Below are 10,429 nucleotides of genomic sequence, written 5' to 3'. Positions count from 1 at the left end.
CACAGTGTCTGTGTACTGTTATGGAAATCCAAAAACCCCAATACTGTAGAGTACAAGTCAGAGTGATTAAAACAAATAAATGGTGAATCAGACAGAGTTGTCTTTCTGGTGATGTTTATTCGAGGCCTCAAACAAACATTGGATACAATAAAATATAGACACAGGTCTCACAGAGTATAAAATATGTCTGCGCGAGTGTGCGCAGTTCAATATGGCAGCAAAGCTTATATAACAGAAATGATGAGAAGGTAAGAAATCTGTCTTCACACGGTCACATTGTTATTAGACACCTGGCCTTGAGCTGTAGAAGTTCTCGTGTGACTTTGTGTGAGTCTCAACCCAGTAGCCAAAACAGCTCTGTGGCCTTGAAGTAGAGTAGATAGAGGAAAACAGCACATCTAACCAAATGAGAAGCATTTGGTTTAAACATATCAGGATAGAGTGGACATGTCCACTACAGTACATGTGTCTCATTGTGGATGAACATGTTTCCAGGGCCGACCCTGGCCAACATGAGGCCCCACACAAATATATATGATGAGGCCCTCTGTTTCGCGGGAGTCGACGGACGGACGGACAGACGGACGGACGGGAGTGCTAGTGGAGCCTCGCAGTGGCGAAACCGTGCCGCGCCACACTAATTGCGCCGCATAAGCGCATAGGTGCGCTGCATTTTCGGCTCAGTTGCGGCCCCACGCAGTCTGCGTGATCGGCCTGTAGGGAGGGACGGCCCTGGCGGCACTGAACAACATCCCAGGTAGGAAATGTCTCGGTCAATGATTAGCTAACTTCATGGTATGAAAACGACCTCTTTGTGTTTGAACATGTTATTATTGGACCCCTTATTTGTATCTGGGACTCCCAAGGCTAAATATCTTCCTTATCTCAAGGTATAACAATTAGGGTTTTCATATCATGATAAACTCACACATGATTAGCACCAGCTCCTTTAGATCGTTATGGTCACTGATTAGCTTTGGAGCATCAGAATCAGAATCAGGTTTATTGCCATGTTTTGGGGTTTTCTTTCTGCTGCACAGGTAGTAAACCAACTATTCAGGTGGTGATGCATCACACCTTCAATCCCCACCAAGTTGTGATCAGCAGCAGAAGAGTCGTGAACGATGAGAAGGTTTTCCTCACCGTGGACTGTCTGTTCTACGAGGGAAACCTCCTGAACTGTGAATGGAACAATATCGCGTGGGAGGAATTCAAGAATGCCCTCGGAGTTTCCCGTCTACAGGTTATCAGACAATGTGATATTAATACAGTAGTTTGGATGCTCTGAACTGAAGTCGGGTTGTATGTTGAGATACTTTATTAATAAATGCACGTCACAAAATGAGATGCATTGTGGGACATGTAGTTTATGGACAACATGCGACATTCAACCGAATAATAAACATATTATATTCTTTGCAAGCTCTTGCGGGGACACATCAAATATAGTCGCGGGCCGAATTTGGCCCCCGGGCTTTGAGTTTGACACCGCTGCTCTGACAAGTGCATGCTGTATTTTTCAATAAGATAAACAGATTCAGCAAAGATGGAAACAGTGGCAGATCTTTTCCATATACTGCACTCGGGCCACACAGGGCCTGGGAATCAGTCATCTTAAAATATACATCCAGATTGTGTCTCAATGTAAGTTTGGCTCGGTCCTCCACAGTGACTGGATGTCAGCTCAAACTGATCCGTCTCATATCGGCCTGAATTATTCCTCTGACGCTCAGCTGAATACGTGCCTGAGGTTTTCTATATGGTGTCATACCTTCAGAGCTGCAGGTGTTAACCTCATTCTCATCGAAACACTTCTCCTTCAGTTCTCAGAAGAAAAACACTGGAGGTGAAATGAGGAACCAGAAAACATCTTCCCACATTCAACTTCCCCTCTTCTGTCGCTTATCTGCTGTTATCATCGGTAAAGAAGCAGCCGGTGAGAGACTCTGACAGTCGAGAGCCAGAGACCGAGACAGAAGCACGATGTCTGAATTCAGAAGGATCGTGATGTCTTCATTCCTGATGCTGCTGCTCCACTTTACAGGTGAGGATGCAGAGAACACACACTGTTGACGACTGTTAATGAAAGCTAGTGAGGGCGTCTCTCATTGAAATCGATGTATCCTCGGGCGAGATGCTGAACCCCAAGTCGCTCCCAATGGGGAACGGTGTGTGAAAGATACCTTCTGTCGTGGCGTTTGAATCCGTTTCTACATTTAATATCCACGTTCCTCTATCAGGGTGTGGGCTATGCCGCGCCTCTCTTTGCTTCCTAACTAACTTTAGAGAGATCGTTGTAGCGTTGAATCACATCAGGTTTATTCTTTGCTCCAGGAGACATTCAAACATGAAGACAAACTTCCTCGCTTCAAAGTAACTCAAAGTTCTCCGTATCAAAAAAGAACTAAAAGAACACGGTCAAAAGACTCTACCGCTTCCTGTTTAATCACACCCTCAGCTGTGAACCAATGTCATGCCATATATAGACATATAGACATGCACGTCTGTCCCTCTCTGTCTCTCTCTGTCTCTTTCTGTCCCTCTCGGTCTCTCTCTGTCCCTCTGTCTCCTCTATGTCCCTCTCTGTCTCCTCTATGTCCCTCTCTGTCTCCTCTATGTCCCTCTTTCTCTCTCTCTCTCTCTTTCTCTTTCTCTCTCTCTCTCTCTCTCTCTCTCTCTCTCTCTCTCTCTCTCTCTCTCTCTCTCTCTCTCTCTCTCTATGTCCCTGTCTGTCTCTCTCCCTCTCTGTCCCTCTGTCTCTCTCTGTCCCTCTTTGTCTGTCTCTGTCCCTCTCTGTCTTTGTCTCTCTCTCCCTCTCTGTCTCTCTCTTACAGCCATGTTTCCGGCTCCAGAACCGGACCTTACAGCCATGTTTCCGGCTTCAGAACCGGACCTTACAGCCATGATTCTGGCTTCAATTCCGGCTCCAGAGCCGGCCCATACAGCCATGTTTCCGGCTTCAGAACTGGATCATACAGCCATATTTCCGGCCATGGTTCCAGACCTAGTACAGTCCCCAGCAGCCATGGTTTCAGCCCCAGTTCTGGCCCGAGCAGCCATGGTCCCGGCCCCAGCTGCCACAGTCCCCTCCAGTTCCCCCTCGAGTCCCCTCTCGAGTCCCTTCTCTAGTCCCTCCTCTAGCCCCTCCTCTAGTCTCTCCTCTAGTCCCCTCTGGAGTCCCCTCTCCAGTCCCCTCTCGAGTTCCCTCTCGAGTTCCCTCCTCTAGTCCCTCCTCTAGTTCCTCCTTTAGTCCCTCCTCTAGTCCCTCCTCGAGTCCCCTCTCTAGTTCCCCTCTCTAGTTCCCCTCTCGAGTCCCCTCTCTAGTTCCCCTCTCGAGTTCCCTTCTCTAGTTCCTCCTCTAGTCCCTCCTCTAGTCTCTCCTCTAGTCCCCTCTGGAGTACCCTCTCCAGTCCCCCCTCTAGTCCCTCCTCTAGTCCCTCCTCTAGTCTCTCCTCTAGTCCCCTCTGGAGTCCCCTCTCTAGTTCCCCTCTGGAGTCTCCTCTCGAGTCCCCTCTCGAGTTCCCCCTTGGTTCCCCTCTCGAGTTCCCCCTTGGTTCCCCTCTCGAGTCTCCTCTCGAGTCTCCTCTCGAGTCCCTACTTGAGTCACGTCTCAAGTCCCTACCCAATGTCCTTGTCCGTTGGAGGTTCCGCTGGGGGTCCTGCCAACTCCATGTCTGTCTCGTTGGAGGTCCCGCCGTCTACTCTCCTGCCGGGGGTCCTGCCAATCCCATGTCCTGTCCCGTTGGGGGTCCCGCCGTCTGCTCTCCTGCCGGGGGTCCTGCCAATCCCATGTCCTGTGCCGATGGAGGTTCCGCTGGGGGTCCTTCCGGCTCCATGTCCAGTCCCGTTGGAGGTCCCGCGAACTACTCTCCTGCCGGGGGTCCTGCCAGCCCTGTGTGCTGTCCCGTTGGGGGTCCCACCGACTGCCCTTCTGCCGGGGGTCCTGCCAGCCCTGTGTCCTGTCCTGTTGGGGGTTCCGCCGACTGCTCTCCTGCCGGGGGTCCTGCCAATCCTGGTCCTCTTCCGTAGGGGATCCTGCCGAGGCCTGTCCCACCAGCGCCGGTTCCTGTCCGGCCGACACCGGGTTCTGCCCGGCCTCCTGAGAGCCGCGGTCTTCACCCTCGAGCCCGGCCCCCTGAGAGCCGCGGTCTTCGCCCTCGAGCCCAGCCTCCTGAGAGCCGCGGTCTTCGCCCTCGAGCCCGGCCCCCTGAGAGCCGCGGTCTTCGCCCTTCGAGCCCGGCCCCCTGAGTGCCGCGGTCTTCGCCCTCGGGCCCGGCCCCCTGACTCTTCCTGCCACTGCATTCGCCCCTCCATAACCCCACCTCAAGCTCTGCCTTGCCCCTGGGCTGTCAGCCCAAGCCCGTCCTCCAGACCCCCTCCACCCACCCTGTTGGCCCTAGTTTTGTGTCCCTCCTCCGGTCCCCCTCCGCCCGCCCTGGTGGCCTGGTGGTGCGTCCCTCCTCCGGACCCCCTCCGCACAACCTGCTTGTGGTTTTGGACTTTTTGTGGTTTTGTTTTGGGACGTCTGGGATCCGTCCCTTGAGGGGGGGGTACTGTTAGGATCTGTCTGTGTTGTAGTTTTGTATGTCTGGTTATGGGTATTTTCATCCTTGTATATTGTCTGGTCCTTCTTCCTGTGTTTTTCCTCCCGTCGTTAGTTTCCCTGGTGTGTCTAGTTGTCTGATTGTTTTCACCTGTGGCCCTTGTGTTTCTCCTCCCCTGCCCGGCTGTGTCTCGTCTTGTGATTACCCCTTCCTGTATTTAGTCTTGTCTCTTCCTGTGTTCAGTGTCGGTTTGTCTTGTGTTGTGAGTGAACTGCGGTGAGTGTTCTGTCTCTGAATATTGTAGCCTTGAAATAAAGGAATTATTTTGTCACTTAAATCTGCATTTGGGTCCTGCTTCCTGCACACCGTAACAGTATGTCTCTCTCTGTCCCTCTATGTCTCTCTCTGTCCCTCTTTGTCTGTCTCTCTCTGTCCCTCTCTGTCTCTCTCTGTCTCTCTCTGTCTCTCTCTGTCCCTCTCTGTCTCTCTCTGTCTCTCTCTGTCCCTCTCTGTCTCTCTGTCTCTCTCTGTCTCTCTCTGTCCCTCTCTGTCTCTCTCTGTCTCTCTCTGTCCCTCTCTGTCTCTCTCTGTCTCTCTCTGTCTCTCTCTGTCTCTCTCTGTCCCTCTTTGTCTCTCTCTGTCTGTCCCTCTCTGTCTTTGTCTCTCTCTGTCTCTCTCCCCCTGTCTCTCTCTGTCCCTCTTTGTCTCTCTTTGTCTCTCTCTGTCTCTCTCTGTCTCTCTCTGTCCCTCTCTGTCCCTCTCTGTCTCTCTTTGTCTCTCTCTGTCCCTCTTTGTCTCTCTGTCTCTCTCTGTCTCTCTGTCTCTCTCTGTCTCTCTTTGTCTCTCTCTGTCCCTTTCTGTCCCTCTTTGTCTCTCTCTGTCCCTCTTTGTCTCCCTCTGTCTCTCTTTGTCCCTCTATGTCCCTCTCTGTCTTTGTCTCTCTCTATGTCCCTGTCTGTCTGTCCCTCTCTGTCCCTGTTTGTCCCTCTCCGTCTCTCTCTGTCCCTGTTTGTCCCTCTCGGTCTCTCTCTCTCTCTCTCTCTCTCGCTCTCTCTCTCTCTGTCTCTGTCTCTGTCTCTCTCTCTCTCCTCTCTGTCCTTCTGTCTCTTTCTGTCTTTGTCTCCTCTCTGTCCTTCTGTCTCTTTCTGTCCCTCTCTCTCTTTCTGTCTCTTTCTGTCCCTCTCCGTCTCTCTCTTTCTGTCTCTTTCTGTCCCTCTCCGTCTCTCTCTGTCTCTATCTGTGTCTCTCTCTTTCTGTCTCTTTCTGTCTCTCTCTGTCCCTCTCTGTCTTCTCTTTTTCCCTCTCTGTCCCACTCTGTCTTTGTCTCTATCTGTCCCTTTCTGTCTCTAATGTATGTAAAGCGCTTTGAGGGGGTGAAAGACTTGATAAAGCGCTTTATAAATACAGTCCATTTACCATTTACATGAAATAAACAGCTCTAATATCACTAACGGTACTTTACTACGTGCTGTTCCTTTAACTGAGAGTGATGAGTTGTGTTTGTAACGTGGTGACTTTAGTGAACTCTTGCTCACTAAAACCCACATAGCAATATTCTTGAAAGTGATCGTCACACTCACTATGAACACTTCAGTTAGTGATGTGGATCTGTAATTAACTCTGGTTTGAATGTGTCGTTAAATGATTCATTAAACAGATCAACCAGAACTCTAACTCTTACCTTTTTATATACATTATTCTGTCAGCATTTATGACGTCTATATTTCTTTCTGCTTTTTCCCCCAACAGCTGCAGATGTGAAAGATTTCTCCATCAGAGCTGGAGTTGAAGTCACTTTGCCTTGTGACAATGTGATACATGATCAGGATGAGTGTAAGAGTACTAGCTGGTTCTTCACTGATACAAGAGTTTCAGTGACGCTGTTTGAAAAAGGGCAGATTCACAAAGGAGCCAAAGCTAAATCAGACAGACTGAGAGTTACAGAGAATTGTTCTCTGGTTATAAAGAAGGTCACAGAGGAGGATGCTGGTCTTTACACCTGCAGACAGTTCAGATCAGGAAAACAAGAAGGTCAAGACTCTGTGTTTCTTCTGTCTGTTGTTACCAGTGAGTATTTACATCATGATGTTTTCAAACTGTCTCTAAACTGAAACATTCATTATGATGATTTCAGTGATGAAGTACATTTACATGTTGGTACATATTGTGGTTGTCTTTTCTCTCACAATATCTCCATCTCAATCATGTTTATTTTATGGACGTTTAAAATTGAATAGTTTAAGTTTTGTTGATCTGTTTAGGTGAGGACAAAAAAACAGCAACGGCAACAACAACAACAACAACAGCAGCTAAAAACAACATTAACTCAGGTAAGGTTTAAAGTGATTTACTTGTGAAGTGTCTGATGGTCACAGAACCTCAGCTGTTTCTCTGCAGTCCTCAGGTGAGAACATGATGAGCTGTTGTCGTGATGTGAGATGATTACATTTGTTTTTATAACTGTCCAGCATGTTGTTATTTTATTCATTAAGGTGAGGATGCAGGGAAGGTGACTACAAAGTCAACAACATGGACAACAGTGAACATGAGAGCAGCCGGAGAGACGACCAACACTGCATCTGACAACAATCAAACAGAACAAGAGGACAACAATAAAGGTAGAGACTGATGTTATGTAGATAAAAAAGCAGAACTGTGTAGATTATAAATAAGTTGTGTGTGTATCTGTATGTTCTCTATGTGTCCCTGTGTGAAGGTGACGAGCAAGCATTAAACAGCCAAGAGACATTTTGTTCATTCAGATTTGAGAGATAAAGAGATAAAAACCTCTGACTATATTTAACTCTTCGGTACCACTTTACAATAAGACTACTCTTATAAAGGGTTTACGAATAGTTTGTAATTCATTTATTAATTAGGTTGTGAACACTTTATTAATCATTAATAAGCTTTCATAAGACATGAGATGAACAGGGCAACTGTGACCGGTTGCTTGCCAAATAGTGAGCCCACATTTATCTGTACTGCTAAGCCTTATATTGGCTACCTAGCTTACTTCGTCTCCTTCATCAGCCAGCATCCTTGGTATCTGTTGCTCACAGAGTATATTCTTGCTAGGTAGCCAATATAAGGCTTAGTCATCTTGCCAAATAGTGAGCCTGTGTTGATGTATGAAAACTATGTTAGAACTGGTTTATAAATGGTTCTTAATGATTAATAAAGTGTTTACAACCTAATTCATAACCTAATTATAAACCCTTCATGAATCCTTTGTAAGGGTAGTCTTATTGTAAAGTGGTACCAACTCTTCTAACTTCTCTTTTCCAGGTCGCTTGAGGCTCATCATCGTGTCTGTGGGTTTAGCGGCTCTCATCATCACCGTGGTTACAGTCAACATATGGACAAGAACTAAAGGTGAGAGATTTTCACAGATGAAATAAAAAATATAGAAATAAAGGTGAAATCTAATATCAACTTGTTTTGTCCTTTTTTCAGGGAGCAAAGCACAGACGGAAGAAAACATGGTGAGTTTGAACATTGCATAATTAAGTGTGTGTATTATTTGCTATTCAATTTTAACAATGGATATATGACAGGCAGAAGAAGATGCAACACAAGATGAATTTAGAATATTTATGTATCCAAATTAAATGATCTCAGAAAAGCTAAACAGTTCATTAACCAAAATAACAGAAAACAGCAACAAAATGAAATAAATGCTCAATAAGGAGGCTTCAAAGTGACCATATAGTTTAATCAACAGCTCTTTATAATGCTTACAATTCAATTAAATGCAGCCAGTGGTAGCCTGTAGATGTTAAAGAGAAGATGCCCCAAGACAGAGCCCTGAGGAACCCCACATGTCATATTAGTCAACTCAAATGTGTTGTTACCTGTCCTTTAAGTAGGATTCAAACCAATGTAGAACTGTTGCCGAAAGCCCCACACAGTTTTCCTGTCGATCTAGTGATATGTTGTAGAAAATAAAAATAAAACAGGAAAACAAAGACAGATCGTCCATCCATCTTCTCCCGCTTATCCGTGGTCGGGTCTCGGGGGTAGCAGTTCCAGCAGAGAGCCCCAAACTTTCTTTTCCCTGGCCACATCAACCGGCTCTGACTGGGGGATCCCAAGGCGCTCCTAGGCCAGCGAAGAGATATAATCCCTCCACCTGGTCCTAGGTCTACGCCTTGGTCTCTTCCCAGCTGGACGTGCCTGGAACACGCGCCCAGGTGGCATCCTTACTAGGTGGCATCCTTACTAGGTGCCCGAACCACCTCAACTTACTCCTTTCGACGCGAAGGAGGAGCGGTTCAACTCTGAGTCCCTCCCGGATGACTGAACTTCTCACCTTATCCCTAAGGGAGACACCAGCCACCCTGTGGAGAAAACCCATTTCGGCCGCTTGTATCCGCAATCTCGTTCTTTCGGTCATGACCCATCCTTCATGACCATAGGTGAGGGTAGGAAGGAAAATGGCCCGGTAGACAGAGAGCTTTGCCTTCTGGCTCAACTCCCTTTTCGTCACAACGGTGCGGTAAAGCGACTGCAGTACCGCTCCCGCTGCTCCGATTCTCCGGCCCATCTCACGCTCCATTGTTCCCTCACTCGAGAACAAGACCCCGAGATACTTGAACTCCTTCACTTGGGGTAAGGACTCATTCCCTACTTGGAGTGGACAGTCCATCGGTTTCCTGCTGAGAACCATGGCCTCAGATTTGGAGGCAGATCGTGACGAGTGAAAATACTCAAGTAAAGTTTTTAAAATATGTACTTATGTGCAGAGAGTAAATGTACCAAGTTACTTTCCAGCTCTGCTCTGTGTTTTTACCATGTCTATGTTCCATGTTGACAGGAGCAGAATGAAGAAGATGAGGCAGACTATGTAAACGATGGAGGGGCTTCTGCCTCTGTGTGACTGATCAACAACATCAACTCCCCTCAGAGTCCACTGCTGTCAAACATCACCTCCTCATATGTTACAGGAGAAAACAGGAGAACCATGAGATCATTGGAACATTTCTGATGACTGAGAACACCTGAGCCCCACGAGAGGCCCTTCAGAAACTCACCTCCATATGATAGGAAACACAGCTTATTATATTCATTCATTTCTGATTTAACGTCCTTTAAGTATGCTCTCACATTCCCATACATAGTTATACCAGTGGCGAGCCGTGACTTTTATACCTAGGCCCTCTGACCCCCCTTCCCTCGAAAAAAAGAAGAGATATTACGTCACAGCCATAGACTGTATATATAAACACACACACACACAGTCACAGGTCACAGCGTATACTTCAGCGGAATATAGGGCTGAACGATATACCGTGTCATGGCGATAACCGCGGTATGCGCATGCGCGGTATTCACACCGCAGGGACGTGCGGTTTTATTCATTTAAAAAAAAAAATGCTAACGCACTTTAGCACAGAATTCAAAATAAAGATATCCTTATTATTTATCGAAACTGCACATACAATATATCCGATTAAAGCTGAGACTCCACAGATTATTTAAGTATAGTATCTAAGCGATCCGATCTCGCAACAGGGGAACCAAACACAGACATCACAACACGTACCTTTTACGGAGCTTTTACGGGAGATCGTCTCACCGTAGCTGTCAATCTGATCAAAAGACGTGTTCAATGGCATAAAACGAGAAAGAAAAAACGCGGCTGAATCGATTGATTCATAGGTTGATAATGTATCTGTGGCTTTGAAGCAATTGTTTATAATCCATAATTCAATTTTTATGTAAAAATCGGATCACAAAAGTTAGCTGCTAATGGTAAAAGCCTTGGTGGTATGCAGCTTCCGGTTTTGGCTACGCGGCGTCACTCTCACTCCTTATTTGTTCATGTGTTGGTGTGTGTAGAACTTCCCCTGATATTTGACCTTTTTAGACAGATTTAGCACAAA

At 47.0% G+C, this 10,429-nt stretch overlaps 1 protein-coding gene across 2 annotated transcripts; it reads left to right on the top strand.

Moving 5' to 3' along the window:
- Positions 1-1,938: 1,938 nt before the first annotated feature.
- On the top strand, positions 1,939-9,791 carry LOC117535935. 2 transcript variants are annotated; one of them, XM_034200606.1, is made up of 7 exons: positions 1,939-2,044; positions 6,294-6,611; positions 6,806-6,874; positions 7,037-7,162; positions 7,833-7,919; positions 8,001-8,029; positions 9,361-9,791. In XM_034200606.1, exons 1-7 carry the CDS (start codon positions 1,984-1,986, stop codon positions 9,421-9,423), a joined length of 753 nt encoding a protein of 250 aa, XP_034056497.1. In that variant the 5' UTR covers positions 1,939-1,983; the 3' UTR covers positions 9,424-9,791. The 2 variants fall into 2 exon arrangements, with proteins under 2 accessions (XP_034056497.1, XP_034056496.1); XM_034200605.1 differs by having other exon boundaries at positions 6,788-6,874.
- The last annotated feature ends 638 nt before the right edge of the window (positions 9,792-10,429 follow it).

Source organism: Gymnodraco acuticeps, unplaced genomic scaffold, assembly GCF_902827175.1.
Source record: "Gymnodraco acuticeps unplaced genomic scaffold, fGymAcu1.1, whole genome shotgun sequence".
NCBI classification, from domain to species: Eukaryota; Metazoa; Chordata; class Actinopteri; order Perciformes; family Bathydraconidae; genus Gymnodraco; species Gymnodraco acuticeps.
The sequence above is the reverse complement of the archived record's forward strand: the minus strand, read 5'-3'. Positions and strand labels throughout refer to the sequence as shown.